At 42.4% G+C, this 21,601-nt stretch overlaps 1 protein-coding gene across 3 annotated transcripts in view; it reads left to right on the forward strand.

Annotated features, from left to right (window-relative positions):
• The window catches only part of qsm (Zona pelucida superfamily protein qsm), a 202,866-nt gene that overhangs the window by 153,065 nt on the left and 28,200 nt on the right, over positions 1–21,601 (forward strand). The window contains exon 1 of one of the 3 annotated variants that reach the window (XM_019056018.2): positions 4,451–4,746. The exons of the other annotated variants lie outside the window; for them this stretch is intronic. Coding sequence (XP_018911563.2) covers positions 4,662–4,746 — 85 coding nt within the window. The 5' untranslated portion in view covers positions 4,451–4,661. Of the gene's footprint in view, positions 1–4,450; positions 4,747–21,601 lie in introns of those variants that run through there. 3 annotated transcript variants of the gene reach the window in all.

A 21,601-nucleotide genomic window follows, 5' to 3' on the forward strand; every position in this document is an offset into this window, starting at 1 on the left:
AAATATGTTTAAATATCTCTCAAGAGGTATTGAAGGGTTTTCCGTGGTGTTATGGATAGCATTGTGGTAGACATTACTGTCCTGCTAACGAAGGTCATCCGGATTTCATCGAATACTCCCCTAAGAAGGATACGTTTTTGAGGAAATTCTATGAATATTTTTCCTGAAAAGACATACTGTAAACTAAATTGCAAATGGACTTCGCTAGAAAAAATTCGGAGAAAAATATATGGACCGCGTTAAGCAGAAAGGAACCGAGCCTCGTCAGTTATTGCCAAATTTAACTGGGCACTTAAATTATTAAATGAAAACGGTTGTGCGGATTTTTGTGCAGAATTCAGTGAATTTTCTGCGTAGTGCGAAGCAAATTCCTTAAAATTTCTCCAAAAATCCGCGCAAACGTTCTCTCGTAAAAATTAAATTGCTCAGTTAAAATTGGCAGTAGCTGATGTGACTTGGTTCCTTTCTGCGAAACGCGGTCCATGGCCAAGTTTCCCTAAAAATTCGTATTTTTAAAAGGAAATTTGGCATCACCCGAAGGCTCATACGACTTTTTTTTTTAGCGCGGAAGAGTGATACAGCACTACCAAAATCAGCGCTACCATTGTTAAGAGGGGGGGGGGGGACCCCACCCGGATCTCCGATTGTCTGCTTGAACAATGATGTTAAGTAAATATTTAACACTACTCTTTATTCTTAACCATGCGTTCGAGTCTCCTTACTCAATGCAATTTCCTGTATGCGAGACGTCACGGTCCCCGAAGAATCGGCGATTTTACAAGAACAACAAAATCACGTGTGTTTGTCTAAAAAACGCCCATGTGCAAACATTATATAAAAGAATGAAATCTTAAATCTTAGGATTACGAATTTTTGAGAGATAAAACTTTTTCAAAAACAAATTCCTAACACAACTTAGTGCCTCCCCTGTCATGTTCTCGAAAGTATTTCAAGTCCGATCTGAAGGAAATGTTGTCTTTTTCCTCCCTCATCGTCCCGATTCATCTCGCTCTGTCCGGCCCTTTACATCCAGGATTGACCCTCGAATTATCTAGATAAGACAATAAACATAACCCTATCTTGACCATGCATTACATTCCGTTTCCATGGTCCCGCCACTTACCTAAAATTATCCCCAGCTATCCCGATTTATCTTCTTCATCACCCATAAATTGGACGTATTTATGCTAAAAGGAACTGTGTTGCACACATGCCCTATGAACATATCGACGGTGAAACTACCAAACCACGTATCTCATTTGCGGTGTTTAAAAATCTACGCTCACATTTTATTTTTTTGAAGTAGACCAAATCAATATCATTCCTTGAAATTTACACGGAATTTTCTCCGCACAAAGAGAAAAAATCACAGAAATTTTCAAGACTGGATGTTAAGCAGTTTTTCGTTTAAAAAATAAAGTATGACAGGAAGTCTGCGACGTCGCAAACAGAGATACGTGGTTTGGTAGTTTCACCGTCGATATTTCCTTTTAGCATAAATGCGTCCAATCATACATAACGCTCTAAGGGATAAGTGGGTCTTCGTAATTTGTGAAAAAGGGCAGAAAGGTGTCAAACTAAGCGTTACGTAACAGTATGTATACCGGATTTTGACCACATGAGGGCCTTTGTTGGCTGAACTTAAAGTTGAAGGCGAACTGACATGGCGTGTCACCATTTCTCGTCTGGTAAAAAGCTATTTTTTGCGTCTATTCCAAATAACCAAAAGTGCCATAAACTGCCATTTAACGATGATGTATACCACTATTCGACTACGGGAAGCGTTGCGTTGCCTACACCAAAAAGGATATTTTTTGTGTGTTCATACATTTACGGCGATGCTCCTATTCGACCACATGGGCGCTCGTACTGCCTACACTAAAAATTGAAGGCGAACTGACATGACGTTAAAACTACCTCCTCTTGTTCGTCAAAAAGCTATTTTTTGTGTTTATTTCAAGTGATCGTGCCATTGTACGATGATACCACTATTCGACCACGGGAAAGATTGTGTTGCCTACACCAAAAATTGTAGGCGAAATGCCAATTGCTAAGAATAACTTTCCACGTTCTCCGATGAAAGGATATTTTATGTGTGCTCCGAATACATTACGGCGATACCACTATTCGACCACATGGGAGCTCGTGTTGCCTACACTAAAAATTGTAGGTGAACTAACATGGCGTCAAAGCCACTTCCTTTCGTCCGGAACAAGCTATTTTTTGTGTGTATTCCAAGTCAGCTGCCGTTTCAAGATGACGCCACCATGTGACGTCACTTTGAGAGCTCTACCTTGATTGTATGATACTAGAGTCCCTTTATACCCAGAGTTACGACAACTCGATTATCAGCTGACTGGCAGCCGTCCTTGGCTGGCCATGGAAGCCAAAACGAGTGCACCCAAACGAACGATATTGAGGGATAAGGATCAGGAATCCTGCGATGTCTGTCACACAAAAACAACAACATCAACAAAGTGATCAATTAAAAAGAAAATGAGATTGGTTTGTGAATAATTTCTTAATCTATTTTCATTTTGGACCTATGGAAATAACAATTTACTCTTGATAAACCACAATTAGGTAATATTTTCATTATTCTTGTTCACATTCGAGGTACCGCCATCTTGGTGCACTCGTTTCGGCCTCCATGAGCGAGAACCAATCAGAATTGGATTTTTTTTTAGGCCACTTTCAGCCCAATCCTGGCCCAACCAAAAGTGAGATGTCGTAACTCTGGGTATAAAGGGACTCTATATGATACAGGCTTTACAGACAATGGAGATGTTGCATGTGTGAGCGATTTGCGATTTGACCATTGATTCTTATGTAAAAGTTTGCGAGGAACACGATGGTGCCACTGGTTTTCTCTGAAATCATCTCCCAAGCTCAAAAAAAGCTCTCAAGTTGAGACCAAAATGGAGGGGATATCCCACGCCGCATCCTGAGAGTCCACATCTACATCAAGACAAACTCTCCATGCAAAGATAGGGAGTAAATACATTAGCAGTGATGCCGTGTTTTCAGTTTTGGAGTCCCCAAATAAAGTGGCTGCCCTGCTAATGTATTTTCTCCCTATCGATGCATGGAGAGTTTGTTTTGATGTAGAGGTGGACTCTCAGGGTAGGGTGGGATATCCCCTCCATTTTGGCCTCACTTTGAGAGCTTTTATTGAGCTTTGGAGATGATTTCAGAGAAAACCAGTGGCACCATCGTGTTTCTCGCGAACTTTTACAAAAGAATCAATGGTCAATCGCAAATCCCTCACACAAGCACCATCTCCATTATATGGAGGCAGCAGTCGTCTCACCTACCAGGTGAAACATGAGCTTCGGGTGACATCATGAACGAAACAAGTTCACCAAACTTGGCTTTGTTTGACAAGCGAAATACTTAACACGTTGTTAAGCGTCCGCCTGGTAGGTAGGCCAGCAGTTGAATGGTGGAGCCGCAAAAATAAAAGCTTCCCACTATTGCCAAGATACCAATGGAGGGTCTCGCCTCCTTCCTGGAGGGCTATAGGTCTGGATACACGATCAAAGTCCGAACCAATTCTGATCAAAGTAGACCAGTTGATGACTGATGGTCACTATGCAACAGTCCTCTTTGATCGACTTTGGACTGGCCGTCAAATTTCGATCAGAATGGAGTGCCGCCATCCGTCATTTCCTGCTGCAAGAAACATTTCTGCAGAGTTTTCATCTTAAAATGAAGCAAGGTAATGATTTTAGGACTGGTCACTCCCGACACTTTGATGGTAATCGGTTCGGGAATTTGATCGTGTATGGGGGGTATTTGGACGTATTTCTACCAAACAGACCTATGTGGCGGTGAGAAATATGGGGTGTGCTCTAGAAATCTGCATAAGAAGCAATGTAAAAGTGGGCGTGGTTCCTTTTGAAGAATTGGAAAAGCGGGATAATGCATTCTATCAAACAGACCTATGTGCAACTGAGTGCGGAACTCATGAGCCGCGGGCAGGGCAAGAAAGCGTTGTGGACAGGGCTCATGAGTTGATGACCACCGAGAGCAGCACGACGGCGGTTCCATCTCCGTTGACGTCACTGGCGCTCTATTATTCTCATTCACTCTTACGGCCAGAGAACTAACGAGCACACCCCATATTTCTCACTTCTTCATAGGTCTGTTTGGTAGAACTACGTCCATTTGATCGTAGCTTTTGGGAGGACACGGGGCTTTGGCGGCTAGGTGTTGCAGAGCTCCAAAGAGCGCTGTGAAAGCGGCCGACAAATCTTGGGATTTAGGGATTTTTTTTCTTCCCGGCTAGATATTCGACTCGGGATGAGTGGTGGGCGGTGAGTGAGCCGCGGCGGATGGGACGCGACGGCATTGCTCCCCCGATGACAGGATGACCCGCTCCCACCATGGCTCAGAATCTGGAGTCGAAAAGAAGACTGGCGTTGGTAGACGGGCGGCGGGAGGGCGCGGCGGCGCAGCGCGCAGCGAGACAGTTTCAGGTCGGCGGTTAAGGCGAGCGCAGTGACTCTCGCACCTCCGTCGTCCGTGTCGCCGCCTTGGGCCGAGCCCATGCATCTGCCTCGCTTTTTCAATCCTTGTTTTGCTCCTCCGACCTCTCATAGATAGTGTTGTGTAGTAGTCAAATGTGTCGTGTATGAAGTCGAAGTGCAGTTCAAGGCAACATGGAGAGGACTAATGTGAATTTCTGTGCTGTGATTTTGCAATTATGCGTCTTGGCAGTCACCGTGAGCCTTATTCACGGGAAAGGTACGTGCATTTCCCGTTCTCTGAATGTCATAGAGTTACCTCTGCTGCCGTGCTACGGAAAAACGCCGTATGAACCATCAGGCGTTGCCAAATTTCCTTCGACAAATCACGAATTTTCAGGAAAATGTGTCGATATTTCGTCGGCTCTCCCACGAAAGAGCGTAACCCCATTTCAATGTTGTCAAATTTCCACGCGAAAATTGAACTTTGACCGGGAGAATTTTGAAAATGTCCAATCGAAAATTTCTCTAATTTTTCCTCTAATCTATGAATGATTAGACAAATATCCGAAAAGAAAACCGTGCAGGTACATTCGTGTATGAAATTGAATTGTTTAAGTCAATTTTGCAACATTGGAATTGAGTTACGTTCCTTCGTATGGGGAACGACGATTTCTCCTCCGATTTTTCACAGGATTTCGTTCGTAGTTTGATGTAAAAATTCTGAAAATTTCAAAGAAACATTTTCATAACTTTCCTCATAAAGAAACATTTTATCGAAGGAAATTTGGCAACTCTCGAAAGTTCATACGGCGTTCTTCCTTAGCACGTCAGTATGATACGTATATCATCGGAAAGTTTGTCGTTTCCTTCACGAAAGAACGTAGCTACATTTCAGAGTTGCCCAATTTCTAATCGTAGGTCGCAATTTGACCCGGAGAATCCTAGGCATTTCAAACTGAAAAGTTCACTGATTTTTCCTCTGATCTCATGCAAAAATAAAAAAAAATGTGAATGAAAATCGTACTAAGTGTAAATTTTTGTAAAAATTTGAATTGTTTGATTAAATTTTGCAGCCTAGGAGTGGAGCTACGTCCCTTCGTTCGGGATTCGACGACTTGTGGGATAATTTGCCGTTTTGAGGAAGAACGCCATATGAGTCCTGTTGTCAAACCTCCTTCGACAAATCAAAAATTTTCGGGAAAACGTTTTCCAATTTTCAGAGAATTTTGTTTGCAATTTGATCCAAAGTGACTGAAAAATTCAAGGAAAAAATGTCTATACGTTCTTCAAAATTGAATACTTTTTGAGAGGCAATTTGGCAACATTCGAATGCTCATATGATGTTTTCATTTTACACGGCAGCGAACCTGACTTCGTTATCCCTATTTCCGAAAAACGTACGTGAAATGTTCAAAAAATATTCGATCAATGTTCGTGCGATATTTCCGGACTATGTACCGAAGAAAATAAGAGAACATTTGTACCAAATGCATTCTTTATTCCAAATTTTCGGGTAGGATTCATACCTAAATTTTCGTAGCTATCATTGCGGCACGATTCAGAAGTAGTGTACAGTTCTTATCTTTTTTTATTAATGTTTGCAAACTTTTATTACACATTTAACTCGTTCTGACCTACGGATATCCATTGTACCAAGAGTCGAATCAGACCTAGTCCCGCCTTACTGTTGGTCCAGCACTCAGATTTTGAAAGAATGAATTCTGTGAGGGAGGTGGGGGGTATAAAACATTATTTTAGAAACTTGCACTCAATGGAACAAAATACGAAACAAATGGGTAGAAATAATGCACCTAAATCACTCTTTCTACAGTCGATAGTCTAGTCTTCCTCAGTCGAAAGTCTAGCATCGCAGTTCGAGAAGAAGGACTCTTCCACATTTGATTGAGGGATTGAGTTCCTGTTGAAAATAATTTGATTGAACGTGTTGCCTCCGAATAGCAACATGTGGAAGACCTCAAGATCAGGTTCACAAATGGCACTGGTTTCAACTGAGGTCTCGAGAGATGGAGCAAACAAGGATTGTAGAGAAAGTTTCGGGCGAGAGACTTTAACGCACGTATATAAATGTAGGATCCCTGGTTCCGTCGAATTATCCGCACTCGCATCCAGGACAAGGTTGTTTCATCGCCTTCGATGTTTTGCGCAATCTACGGAATCACCTGAAAGAAGTCCAAAGTCATCACTTAACCCACGTAACCCTCACCGAATATTTTCGGTTCTCAAAGTCCCTAACTTTTAAGAATGATGATACCGAATTCTCGCGCGTAAAGAAACTTGGGGACATCATTAAATCCGATTCATAACCCCAGCATTAATTCATTTTGCCCAGTCGCTCATCTAACGTCCCAAGTAGCAGTGATCGCGATAAGTTGTCGATTTTTTGCAATAGTATCGGATAAAAAGTTGCGATTCTATCGCAAAAATTTGCAATAAAACCGCAAATGTATCGACGGCGATTTATCGCAATATTATCGGACATAAAATCGTGATAAATTGAGATAAAATTTCGATTTTATCAAACGCAAATTCATAGAGATAAAATGGAGACAGGATAGAGGACAATCGCTCAGATGTTGGTGATCCTAACGATTTTACCGCCAAAAAACGTGAAAAATCGCAACTTAATTTCAAAATACCGCGATTTTTCCGTTGAAGAATGCTACTTGAGGAAAAGACGTATCTCAATTTTCACGTGAGCCTTGTGCTCTGTATAACTTCATACTTTCGGGGGCTTATAACAAAATAGAGATACGCCCTCGCGTCAAAGAAGCGATGACGTCATGATCCCCGTCTCGGAGACACGACCATTCCTGTTATCGTGAATTCTTTCTTGATCTTAGTCTGTTTACTTGATTCATCGATGAATGTATGACTGAAAATAAACAAGGTAGAGTCAATAATGAACGTATTTCTGCCAAACAGAACTAAGTGCATTCAGACATGAGTCCCGATACCCATAGGAATATATGCATAACAGGGCTCACGTCATAATGCACATAGTTCCGTTCGGCAGAAATACGTCCTATTAACGCCTTCGACCGGTAAATAATGGTTGAATTGAAAGTCCTGAGGGATATATTTGTCACGCTAATATAACATCAGTTATCCAAGCTGTTTATTCTTGGATTTGAGATGGAGTTTTCCCGGAAATACTGGTTTTGATGCTTATTGCTCTTTACGTGCATTCTTATTATTCATTCAATTATGGTAAACTGGAAGCGGAGAAATGAAGTGAGGCATCACTACTTTTTACGCCACAGTCGAGTTACGGTCAGTTTTTCCGTAACCTCCAACGACTAGAGATATTGACGAGACGTTAAATGGACCGAGTTCGTCAAAAAGAACCCAACCCACATTAGGTTGAAACTGAGAAAAGGAGATCTGAAGTTTTATTCCTGCATAAGGCTTAATGTAAAAATTAAACTTTAACCCCTCTTTTCACAAATTTGTTTTTGTTTTTAGACTTGAATCAGCGAGAACGAAAACACGTACACCAACTCGTTACTCGAAAATGCTCAATTTTCATCAAAAAAGTCAATTTTCATAAAGGTCATTAAAGTTAGCGCATGTGCCCCAACTTGAACTTTTAAAGCGTCCTTAATTGCTTGTCTTTTGACACCGAAAATATGTTTTATTAGGCTAACTTCTTCCCCTACTGTATACAGTTTTGTGTGTGTCTCGGTTATTTTCGTTTTTTCGAATTGGTGTGTTTTCGTTCTCACCGACTCACTTTCAGTTTTTGGCAGGAGAAAATATATGGCTGGTGAAACTCAAAAACATTTTTAACTCAATTTTTTCGGAATCGTGGGTTGGTTCCTTTCTGATGAACTTGGTCCAAATATATGTACCTACACTGAAAAAAAAAATATCGGTGTATCTACTAAGAAAATGGTAAAATTACGAAGAATTCAGGGTTCTATTTGATCCCAGTTTTTTCTTGGTAAAATTACCGTTTATGGAATTGGTAATTTTACCGAAAAATCTTGGTAAAATTATCGAACTTTCTCGGTAATTTTACTGGACCTTGGTGAAAATGTCAATATTTTGTATCGACTGAGGGAGAATTACCGAGATAAAATGGCAAAGTTACCGGGAATCGATTACCAATAAAAGTGGTATTCTTACCTGAAAAAAAAAACAGTAAAAGTACCGGTTTTTAGGTAAGCTTACCAGTCTGTCTTGGTAAAATTACCAATAATCGGTAAAAAAAACTGAGATGGTAAAGGTACCAACGGACCGTGGTAAAAACACCGAGAATTTTTTTTTTAGTGTACGACTAAAAAGTTCTTAGGTCATAACTGTTCGCGGCGTGCATCATGACTGGAGACATTGAATCAGTAGCGTGGCGTGAATTGCGATATATCGATTGATTTGCCATTTAAACCTATGGTAAAGAATCGATTATTAAGGCGTTCGCTGCGAACACCCTGTTTATCGATCCTTTTCCATAGGTTTAAATGGCATAACAATCGATATATCGCAAAGCACGCCACGCCGCGCCACTGCATTGAATCGAACCCACGCGAGTAATTACGCTAATCCTAGCACCTAATGACTGATGAATAAATTTACTCTCGACGAGTTATCAAACTAACCTTGATTCACCATATACAGCTTTCAAGGAAGGCCGTGGTCTCGCCGCGAAAACTTACGGATTTTGCACCGGGAGAATGATACGACCAGGAGAGAAAATGAGAGAAAAGAGCGGGGGCCGGACTCTAAGTGGGTGTCCGAAGCCCCGCTTGCCCGTTCTCCCGAATGTATTGGAAAAAGGTAAAAAGTAATCGTGATTAAGAGCTTCTCCGCTCGCCGAGATTTATCGTTTCAGTAACAATAAATAAGAACTCCCCGCAAGCCTCTCTATCTCTCCTCTTCCTCTCCTCCCCTCTCCCCTTCCGATTCCTTCCCATATTTCTTTGTGCCCGTCTTGCTTTTGACTGGAGTTGCTGCGATTTTACCTTCAGCTCTCGTTTATCCCAACCCACCGCAGAAATGATAGAAATGACTCGCCGGTATCATTGCCAGTTCATCTGAAATATTTGAAATAGTTTTATGACGATGGAAACACCGCGCACGGATGGACGCTGCGTCTTCTCTTCTGCCGTGCTGAGGAAGAACGCCGTATGAGCTTTCAGACGTTGACAAATTTCCTTCGATGAAAACCGAATTTATTAGAAAAATTGTGCATATTTTTTCCTGAAATTTTTAGACACTTTTGCAGGTAATTTAATCTAAAAGATCTGAAAATTTCACGGAAAAGTATGCATGAATGTCGTCAGAAATACATGTTATATCAAGGGAAATTTGGTAACTCTTGAATGCTCATACGGCGTTCTCCGTAGCACGGCAGTCTTTCTTTCCACAGTCTGCGTACTCCAATCCCGGGAAGTAAAAAATGGACCGCATCAAGCAGAAAAATGTGCATTTTACGAAAAGATAGGTAGCTATTTGCGCACTACGCTAAGTTTGTTGCCTATGCGGCAAAATTGAAGGCGTGCATATTGAAAGAGGTATATATGCGTAAGTTTGCGCATTATGTATGTATTGTTCCTATTAGATAAACTTGTGTTTAATCAATTTTTCAAAGGAACCAAGGTGCATCAGCTGTTACCAAAATTAATTGGGAAAATTGATTTTTTGCATGGAAACAGTTGTATGGATTGTGCAAATTTCAGCGAATGTCCGCAACGTACGAAGCAAATTCCTGAACAATTTCAAAGGAATCCGCACGAACGTTTCCTTGTAAAAAATTAAACTGCCCAGTTAAATTTGGCAATACCTGATGCGGCTTGGTTCCTTTCTGCTACATGCAGTCCAAATAATGATACAATTAGCTTGTCCAGTGATTTTAATTGTGACCTTATTGAAAAGTTGTGAGTGCACTTGCCAGCATTTGCACGTATTTCTACCAAACAGAACAATGTGCGTGTGGAAAATATGGGGCGCGCTCGTTAGTTCTCGGGCCTGAAGAGTGAATGGGAATTATAAAGCGGCAATGACGTCAGCGGTGATGACGGAAGCATCCGAAGGAGCTGCGCGGTTTAACTTATGAGCCCTGTCCATGATTCTCTTTTGCCATGACCACGGCTCATGTATCCCACTTACAGTTGGCACATAGTTCCGTTTGGTGGATTTAAAATCCCGCTTTTCCGATCCTCCAAAAGAAATCAAGCCCACTTTTACATTGTTTCTTACCACCTCACCACTGGCACCCCCCATCTTTCTCATCCGCACATAAGTCTGTGTGGCAGGAATACGTCGATTTAATTTTTATGAAAATGTAACTTCACAGGTAATTTCATAAATTGCGAGGCGTTGGTTGCAGAAAGGTCATATCTCGGTTGCGATGTCTCGGAATCTCCCTAAACCTCACGAAACCTAATTTATCCTTTAGAGAGGAAACTACCGGGTGAATTTTTTAAAAATTTTCGGTTTCAGCATTGTAAAATCATAGAAAATATCTAGTAAAAGCCACAGCGAATCGCATTTATTTGCTTCAATAATAACGGATGAAACGTTAGCGGCGATCTTGAGACAGCGCAACCAAGAACTGCCCTTTCAGCACCCAGCGCTTCAATTCGCATTGGGTACCTTTTTAGTTTATGAATATAGAGATAACGAGCGATGCTATAATACTCGACCAGGGAGAATGAAAGATGGATCAATTATTCGGATTCGTTGACCGGTGTCTGATGGAGATCGTTCTGCGCACTTCGCATGCGCACAATACTAGTTTCGTAGCTTTGAGCACATAACGATACGAAAGCCAACTTGGCTGGCGGTCCAGACCTCATTCTGATCAAACCGTATTCAGTGTAAATATATTGCAGCGTCTCAACAGTAAGACTAAATTTATTCATTTCTTTGTTCTTCCACAGCAGGGGCGCTATTACTCTTCTTGAAACTGATGTTACATTTTGCTACGAGCCATAGACGGGACTAGGGGGGCGGGGGGCAACCCTTTCCCAGAGATTATCTGTGCGCGCTCGAAAAAAATTTGAGGGATTTGGCCAAGCAAACTGCGATAAAAATCGAGGCGTGAAATTCGATGTTGGAGTCAATAAAGCGCCGGAATACCCCGAGCGGTATGAACGCGAAGTGAAATTAGCACCCTAAAAGTGTATAACACTCCGTGAAAAGAGTGGATTCCACTCCGTAATAGTGTAAGTCACTATGTAAGGAGGATAGATTCCGCCCTGCAATCGTATCACTCGGGGTTTTTGGGCCTATGACCTGTGTCACACTATCAAACTACTCCATCAAAAGTCGTGGTCAAGTGCTGTGATTGGCCCAAGTCATCGAATAGCCCAATCACAACACCTGACCTTGATAATTTGATGGCTAGCTTTGATAGTGTGACAAAGGCATATGTAGACTCCGGCAAAGGGTTTCACCCCAAAATTTTTAACAATGTAAATGCGTCGCACGCACATCCCTTTATATATGAAATTTAACGTTACAAAAACTACACACTTGCAGCACTAAGCATCACCTCTGTGACTCTTCAACAAATCGAGAAAGAGATTTGAAATTTTGTGAGTGCTCTTAGGTCAAAGACAACTACTTTTGGGAACCCCCAAAATTTTGCGGGGTCCACCCTAAAAAGGGGCAAAAACCCTAAGGGCGTTTGCGATAAAGGTACCGCGGGATTTACTGATCGCCCTGTCCCTGTGGTTATCAGAAAAACTGCTAATACCATACTCGGCACACTTTTGCTTTTTTGCAACGTTCCGAAATTCGGCTTCAACATTTCAATTTTTTTCCCTAAGGTTAACCTCCAGGTTACAAAATGAAGGAAATTGGAGTTATCAGGTGATGATGTGCAACGGTTTAATTTGAGCTGTGTGGTTGTCCTACGCACAGTGGATCGAGTCAATTAGTGAGGTCGGACATGAAATTTTTGACAAAAACTGCAAATTTTGATGTTAATTTCGTCACATTTGAAATTACATTACGTCACATTTGCTTTTAGAGGAAAATTTCACGAGGAAACCAATGGGACCACTTTTAGAACCTCAAAATTTTGTATAAACGGATGTATAAGCTCTTAAAGTTTCCAAATTTTGTCCGACGTCTCCTAGTGACTCGATCCATTGTGTGCCGTGCTGAAGAAAAACGCCGTTTGAACATTCGAGAGTTGCCAAATTTCCTCCGATAAAATGTTCATTTTTTAGGAAATTTATGTGTATTTTTCCTTGAAATTTGCAGGCACCATCTGTGTGATTGGGGACAAAATTATCTGAAAAATTAGAAGAAAAATATTTCTGAGTTTACCAAGGAATTCGTGTTTCAGCAAAGGAAATTTGGCAACGCCTGAAGGTTCATACGGCGTTTTTCCTCATTTCCTCTAGTCCTTTACTACCGTGCTAAGGAAGAACGCCGTATGAACATTCAAGAGTTGCCAGATTTTCTTCGATAAAATGTTTATTTTTGAGAAAAGTTAATTTTCTTTGAAATTTTCAGGAGCTATGGGTGAAATTACGAATGAAATTATCTAAGAAATTGGATGGAAAATATTCATAAGTTTACTGGGAAATTCGTGTTTTATCAAAAGAGATTTGGCAACGCCTGAAGGTTCATACGGCGTTTTTCCTAATTTCCTCCGGTCCTTTAATTCAGTCACGTTACTCGTTTCCTACCACCGCGATTAAAAAGAAGCGAACTGTATCGGTGTCTTGGTGGAGCGGCCACAGATTCACCGCAACCAGGCACAGGCAGGTATTGCAGAATATTAGCTCTCGCGTTTGCGGTATGAGCCGGCCAGGATGAACCGAGAATCAGAGCCATCCCCGTGAAATCAATTGGACCAGCCGCAGCGCCAAAGAAAAACGATCAGCACGACCGGATTCATGATAATTTCGCGGATAATGCGGCACAAATGCGGTGCTCATGTTATGATTTTAAAAGGAAGCCTCATTCGCGCGGGGTATTCCTCTCCCAAAGAAAGTCATACTGGGTCACTTTTTGATCGAGTCCAGTGTTCGAAACTCATCTTTGAGTTTCAAAAGCCATGTGGCTCATCAAGCTCGATTTTTAGGGGCCATTGAAGATTTTTCAAGGGCCAAATTGATTTTTCGCCTAATAATCACGGCGCATTCAGTGAAAAGTTAGGCGCAAGATGTTTTAGTTACAGAGTGAGTAGCTGTAACTTCGGAGAAATTTCGAAAAATCATCAAACAGAAAAATTGGGATTTTTCTGGGGGAGGGGGGGGGGGCAATTTTTAGGGGTCACGTTGGCGCAGAGCCTTCATTTTTTAGGCACCATTACCGATTTCTCAGGTGGATTTGGCGCGTTGGCGCCTGTGAGTTTTGAACACTGAGCGAGTCTATCGCCCGGAAAAAAAATCAAATGTTGATTTGGCATTTTAACTGCGCCCTTATGTGCCGTTAGCACGGCGCACGGTGGATCGAGTCAATCAGAGAGGTCGGACACGACATTTTGAACCAAAATCGCGAATTTTGATGTTCAACTCGTCAAATTTTAAATCGTCAGGGCTGCCTCTAGCAGAAAATTTCACGAGGAAACCAATGATATCACTCTTAGTACCTCAAAGTCTTGTATGAACGGGGTTTTGAGCCTTTAAAGTTTCCAAATTTTGTCCGACCTCCCCCATCGACTCGATCTATTGTGCGGCGTAACGTAACGTAACGTAACCGACACGAAGCATTCCTCTTCTCCGCAAATTAGCATTCGACCGCATGGAGCTACTCAAACCGATTTTATTTTCTCATCCCGAGTATGTGATGGCGCTGCGATTCAGGCGTCTTTTTCTTCGGACAGGACAACGGTAAGAGCGAGGGAATTGCGACAATTCCAAAGGCTGTGTATTCCGCGAGTCGCGGATTGTGGGCTGCTGGACGCCGGGGTGGGGGGGGGGGGGGGGCCGAGAGGAGTTCATTAAAAGATGAAAAGCGGCGTGGCGAAGCGGACGCGACTCGCGTGGCGGGTGCGCGCCGATGGTAGCGTTAATTGTGACCACCATTAAAAATGCGCGAGCGAGGCCGAGCACATTGCGAGCAACCTGTAAAAGTTTAAAATGTTGCTTTGAATAGGTGGGCTTCATTGTCCGATGTCTTCCCCACCGGTGGCGAGGCGTGCGTGATCGATCATCGATATCCCCCCGTTGGAAGCTGCGGTGAAGAATCGATTATTTAGGTGTTCCCTGTCTATCGATCCTTTTCAGTAGGTTTCAATGACAGATCAATCGATATATCGCAAAGCACGCCGCTCTTTATTCCGAGCCCGCGGAAAAGGCGCCTCGGCCTGGAATTCACCCGGGTTTGAGTCCGGTCCGTTCCGGGAACCGCGAGGAGCAGCGAGGGGCGTCCTTCTTCGATTATTTTATTTCTATGCTAGGAGTGTGTTGCCGCCTAACTGTAAGTTGGAAGTTACAGCCTTCTGAACCGGACGCGAAGGGGGAAAAGGTATCGCTGATCCTACAATGTTCTCAAAGGCTTCTGGAGCGTCTCGCCTACATTTCTGCCCGAGCAGCGTGTTGTATTCGACGCCCATAACTTCACGTATCCTTTCATTCCGAACGTAACCCTCTTGACACCCCGGCTGATCTACGCCAGTAGTCCATCTCGGTTGCTTGAAGGGGCCGTTTCTTCAACTGCCGTACTTCGCTGCCATAGGTTAATATGCTCTTGATGATGGATTTTTTAATTCTCTTCTCCTTAATTTCGGATACAGTCTGGTCCCAAAGAATACCATTCATCATTCGAATGGCTTTCCTCCCCAGTGGATTAGCATGGAAAGCGTTGCCACCGGCCAACTGGACATGAAAATCATGGCGAACTCTTGACCCGATTGCTGGGAAAACTTTGAGCTAGGATGGACCTGCGGTTGTGGATCGTTGGAACTATCTGTGCTCGCGGCTACGCCACGGTCGACCAGTGCTCAGGAGCAAGGTGCAGAAAGGGAGGGGGCGGGTGGGGGACGAGGGCGAAAGAAAAGTGGGGCTGCGGGCTGCGGCTACTTGGAAAAATATCGAGTAACGCTCCGTTCCGAACGGAAGCGATGTCGAAGCAGTGAGTATTTACTGTTAGCCTCATACTAATAAGCAGATGATGATGATGCTTGCGACTCCTCACCGCTGAGCAGCGAACACCACTGAACATTCAATGTTGCCTCATCTCTCTTGCTCAAGGCTTGAACGCTGCCCCCTGGCCGCTACACTGAAAAAAAAAATCTCGGTGTATTTACAGAGAAAACGGTAAAATTACCAAGAATTCAGGGTTCTACTTGATCCCAGTTTTTTCTTGGTAAAATTAACATTTATGGAATTGGTAATTTTACCGAGAAATCTCGGTAAAATTATTGACTTCCTCGGTAATTTTACTAGACCCCGGTAAAAACGCCAATATTTTTTATCGACTGTGGTAGAATTACCGAGATAAAATGGCAAAGTTACCGGGAATTGATTACCAATAAAAGTGGTATTTTTACCTGAAAAAAACGGTAAAAATACCGGTTTTTAGGTAAGCTTACCAGAATGTCTCGGTAAAATTACCAATAATTGGTAAAAAAAATGAAATGGTATAAGTACCAAAGGACCTTGGTAAAAACGCCGATAATTTTTTTTCAGTGTAGGCGGTCCAGCTCCCGGAGGGTGCTTCGCGCCCTTCAAGACTCTCGTGCTCCTAGTTAATCTGGATAGAGTAGGTTCACCTTGCGATCATCTCCTATCGATGACCGCAAAAGTCATGAAAAAACGGCCCGATAGATCTCTCGAACGAACTGAGTAAAAACAAAATTGACATTTATAAAGTTTAAATGCAATAATTCACAACTTTATCACATATTATACAAAAACTGTGAGCAAGCATCCAAAAATAGAATAAAGCGGGCTCATCGAGGGACTGTCCCTTATCCATGGCAAAGGTCATGGTAATCGGCCCAGTAGAACGATAGAACGAATTGTGAAAATACATTAAAATTCAGGGGGTCAGAGAGGAGAACTTGTAGTAATGAAATGAAGCTAGAACATTACTGGGCTCTCCTGAGAGACTGATACCGGTTTGAACTGATTTAGTTTTCATTTGAGCTCTTCAGTTGGGCGAAAATTTAAAATAGGGGACATTCTTGTCCCCGGTCTTTTACTAGCATATGAATATGTTCTACTACTATTTTTTTGGCCTGAATATGAGAAAAACACTCTTTTCTGAAAACACAAACATTGAAAAAATGCCTAATATCCATATTTTTTTGTGATTTTTTACCCTTTGAATGGTGTCAATTTCACGATCGTCCCGCATCCCGGCACTGTGGTTTCTATAGCTTACGCCGTTACAACTCACAGAGTAAAACGTTATTCGAGAACTTACAAATCATTAATCATTTAAAATCGTTTCTTTATTGTAAAAAAATAAATACAAGATAATAAAATCCGCAGTATAATTCGTCCAAAAGCGGACAAGAGCATTTGAAAACGTTTATTCACGACCGTTGCAGCTAGACTCTAGAGATAGAGGATCATACCAAAAAGCGTGTAAGTAGCGCAAACGTAATCCGGTCAGCGTCGGTGTTGCCTGAGGATGCCCTGAAGTGGGAGCAGTGGCGTGGCGTGAATTGCGATAAATCGATTGTTAAGCCATTTAAACCTATGGAAAAGGATCGATAAACAGGGTGTTCACAGCGAACACCTCAATAATCGATTCTTTACTATAGGTTTAAATGGCGTAACAATCGATATATCGCAAAGCACGCCACGCCACTGATTGTGAGTGGGAGGACGTATTTATCATGACCAGGTTGAAGTTTTTGGTGAATCGCAACAATATCAGCTGGCAAGCAATAATTGAGAACTCACGACTGTCACGCTCGTTCTATATATTTTGAAATGTTTTTCATTGAAATCATGCATGCCTTTTGTAAGCATTTCGTATGAACCAAGGTAGAAATCTGGTGCTCATTTATTCGTTTCCAAAGATGGCGGCACGTGCTGCTGTTTAGTTTCGGAACTCACGACCGTTACAGAGAGCTGAAATTTGAATAGGAAAAACTTTGTAAAAAACAAAAATTTCCGAAAATATTCTGACCGTTTACGTTTTTGGATCCCAGAAATCGTCAAGCTCTGAGAAAACACAACTTCCAGGGAAATTGATGAACTTGATTTTTCGACTTTTTTCACCCTGAAACATCCCCCATTTTAAATGTTCGCCCAGTTATTGTGACACTTCGTCGTTTCCTAGTCAAAAGAACGTAGCTCCATTCCAAGGTTGCAAAATTGACTCAAATAATCCAATGTTTTACAGGAATGTACCTATGCAATTTTCTCCCAAATTTTTCCAATATCTATACATGCGATCAGAAGAAAAATCAGGGAAATTTTCACAGGGAGATGCCCAAAATTCTCCCGGTAAAACTGCAATTTGCGAGGGGAAATTTGGCAACATTGAAATTTTGTTACGTTCTTTCGTGAGAGGAAAGACGACCTAGTCGGATCTCAGCCTAGCATATCCTACCGAGAAAACACGCGCGTCAGTGTCGTCTGGTACGAAAATTTTTGGGGGTGCAGATACCATGGCGTGAATTGCGATACATCGATTGTCAAGCCATTTAAACCCATGGTAGAGAATCGATTGTGAAGGGGTTCGCTGCGAACAATCTGTTTATCGATCTTTGTCCTTCGGTTTAAATGACCGATCAATCGATATATCGCAATTCACGCCACGCTACTGGTAGAGTCCCTTTATACCCAGAGTTAAGACAACTCGATTATCAGCTGACTGGCAGCCGGCCTTGGCTGGCCATGGAGGCCGAAACGAGTGCACCCAAACGAACGATATTGAGGGATAAGGATCAGGAATCCTGCGATGTCTGTCACACAAAAACAACAACATCAACAAATTGATCAATTAAAAAGAAAATGAGATTGGTTTGTGAATAATTTCTTAATCTATTTTCATTTTGGACCGATGGCAATAACAATTTACTCTTGATAAACCACAATTAGGTAATATTTTCATTTTTCTTGTTCACATTCGAGGTACCGCCATCTTGGTGCACTCGTTTCGGCCTCCATGAGCGAGAACCAATCAGAATTGGATTTTTTTTAGGCCACTTTCAGCCCAACCAAAAGTGAGTTGTCTTAACTCTGGGTATAAAGGGACTCTAGCTACTGCTACGCTTTCGGGGCTCCTTCCCCACGGAGGGAGCCCTTTGTTACTGACCTAAATACCTCTTTTACGTGGGTTTTTAAGTTTTAAGGCCCCTGAAACAGATCCACCGGGGCCCTCTGAGCTACCCGCCCGTTAGAATTTCTGGGAGGCTGAAACGCCCTAGCTCCCCTAGCCAGACCGCCCCTGACGCACGCTTTTCCATGTAAGGTCGATCAGCATGAAGTATGTTGGATCAGTATGATGTCATGCTGGCCTAACATAATATCAGTGTGATAACATGCTGGTAGGGAAAACCAGCGTGATATCATACGGATATCCTGTAGAAGAATCGACCAGTTAACATTACCTGGTAAAAATATTGGCGATAAGAGCTGCGTTTCAAAATACCATAGGAATTCTTATAGCCGGCTAAAGAAGGCTACAGAAAATCATATAGCTGGCTGTAGAATGCGGAGAAAATCATGCGGCCGGGCTGTACGAAGCGATAAAAAAGTATGGAGCCGGGCTATAGTTCCTATCGCCGGGCTTTACACTTTATCGCCTGGCTGTTGCTTTTTCGCCGTCGATTGTAAAAGGCTATGAAAAACTGTGTAGAAATTCGTGTGCTCTGGAAATCATCAAGTTTGATACGGAACCACCTTAATATTTACAAAACTCACATTATATTTTCCTTTAATACATATTTTTTTTCATCAATTAAAATGAGAATAACCCATACAGGATGTGCAAACATTTCAAAATCATGAGTTGAATAACGCTGACTCCGCCAGATTAAATATTAGAGCCTAACACAAAGCGGAGCGGCGACGCACTGGCGCCTACAAACCTAACAGGGATACTTCACGCATTGCGCAACGCGTGAAGTATCCCTGTTAGGTTTGTAGGCGCCAATGCGTGTTACGCGCTGGCTGCCCGCCTGCCACGACGCTTGAAGCAACTATTTCACACCAGAGGTATTGCACAGTATCATACGAAACTGAAGGCGCTCTAATATATTAGTAATGGCAGGCATCCATCAAAAGTACGAAGCTTTCCTCGCAAAATAAATCAAGATACTACGGCCCAAAAAGAGAGCGGTAGTCCAAAAACTCACTAAGTCCTAGCATCCGCAATTAGTAACGTTTAGCATACACTTTATCGCCAGGCTGTTGCTTAGTCGCCATCGGCTATAAAAGACTATAAAACCAAGATACTACGGCCCAAAAAGAGAGCAGTATTCTAAAAACTCACTAAGTCTTAGCATCCGTAATTAGTAACGTTTAGCATACACTTTATCGCCTGGCTGTTGCTTAACCGCCATCGGCTATAAAAGGCTATAAGAAATTGTGTAGCCGGCTATAGAAGCTATTGGAAATCTTACAGCCGGCCGTAGGTCTATGGTATTTTGGAACACAGATTCTACTGCCAATTTTTACCAGGGTTATGATATAGGTACCGATCGACTGTACCAGAGATAGATTTCACGCACAACTACGAGGGTGCTTCTGCAATGGGCCTGTTGTAAGGTGCGAGGATTTGCAAATTGATAACTTATTCCCATTGCAAATTTCACGAAAAGAACGAGAGCACGATTGAAAAATCTTAAAATTACCTCCCAAACTCAAAAAAACTGTTTTAGGAACCGACCCATTAAAAACGGTCACTTTTACGAGGAAGCAGATCCGAGACATCTCCGTGGCGCCACAGTCGTAGTACATGAAAAACCTGCGGACCGATTATTGAAATTAATAGACAAAGCTATAGACAAAGAAGACATAGGGGGTATAAAGCAATCCTATTGGTTGAAATGGGTGGTTCTCATAGACTAAGGGCGAAAATGGTAGACTAACTGTCGGGTCTCTCGTGGGTTGCCATTAGTTAGTCTATTACCTACCTCCTTTATCCATTGCAACCACCCGCTTCCACCAATAGAATCCCTCCATATCCTTTTTGTCTTCTTTGTCTATTACTTTGTCTATCAATTTCAATAATCAGCCCGCTGGTCTCTTCATCAAGCAGCTTCCAATCCCTCATGGATCAATACACGTAAAGGGAAAAAAGCAGATCAAAAATGAACAGGAAATTATAAAAAGAAAAAAATCCAAGAAGATTTTTGATCAGAAAATAAGGATTAAAGAAAAAATTTTAGCATCGTAAACAACGAAGAGACCAGGTCTGTCGTGTACTGTGACGCCACAAGTGTATCGGATCCGTTCCCTCGTAAAAGTGACCGTTTTGAAAATCCGAATTTTGGGTCGTTTTCAAGTTGAAATTGGTGGGGGGGGGGGGGGGGCATCCGGTGGTCAAAAAACTTCGGAAAAATTCCTGTGACACCTAAATTCTTAGTCCTTTCGATACAAGCAATTAAAAAAAAAAAAAACAAAACAAAACAAAAAAATTGTGCAACGGCCTGGCCTGTTGGGCCGATGGGCCTCATCAGGCACCGGCCACAAGGCAAAAGTCAGGACACTTTGACGATGATCTGACAGAGGTGTAGCAACTCGGTGTCAGTATTTTAAGGTGCCGGAATCGGAATGACGTCAGCATTTGCTCCGCCCTCGGTCACCCTCCGATGACCAGAAATAAATTAAGCACTCGGATTCCGTTGATTGTCTCGAGCATTATCATAATTGCCGTTCAATTAACGGAGACCTCCTCGCTGCGGCTCATGACCGAGAAATTGAAAGAAGATCGGGCATCATCCGGAGACCTCGTTCGCGGTAATTCGTCGCTCGGCCGCCTCTACACTTTAAGATGAGCCCGGGAGAGTATTGAGCCATACGGACGACAGGGCTCATCGCCGAGTGTATTCACGTCTTTATGTCAGGAGGACGACGTATTGGACGTATTTCTATCAAACGGAACTAAGTGCATTTTGAAGTGAGCCTTGTTATGCGTGTATTCTTATGGGTCTCAGAGCTCATGTCCTAATGCACATAGTTCCGTTTGATAGAAATACGTCCAATTATGCTTCCGAGCGGCTGTTGTGCTTATCGGAGAAAATGAGG

Source organism: Bemisia tabaci, chromosome 1 (genome assembly GCF_918797505.1).
Source record: "Bemisia tabaci chromosome 1, PGI_BMITA_v3".
Lineage (NCBI taxonomy): Eukaryota > Metazoa > Arthropoda > Insecta > Hemiptera > Aleyrodidae > Bemisia > Bemisia tabaci.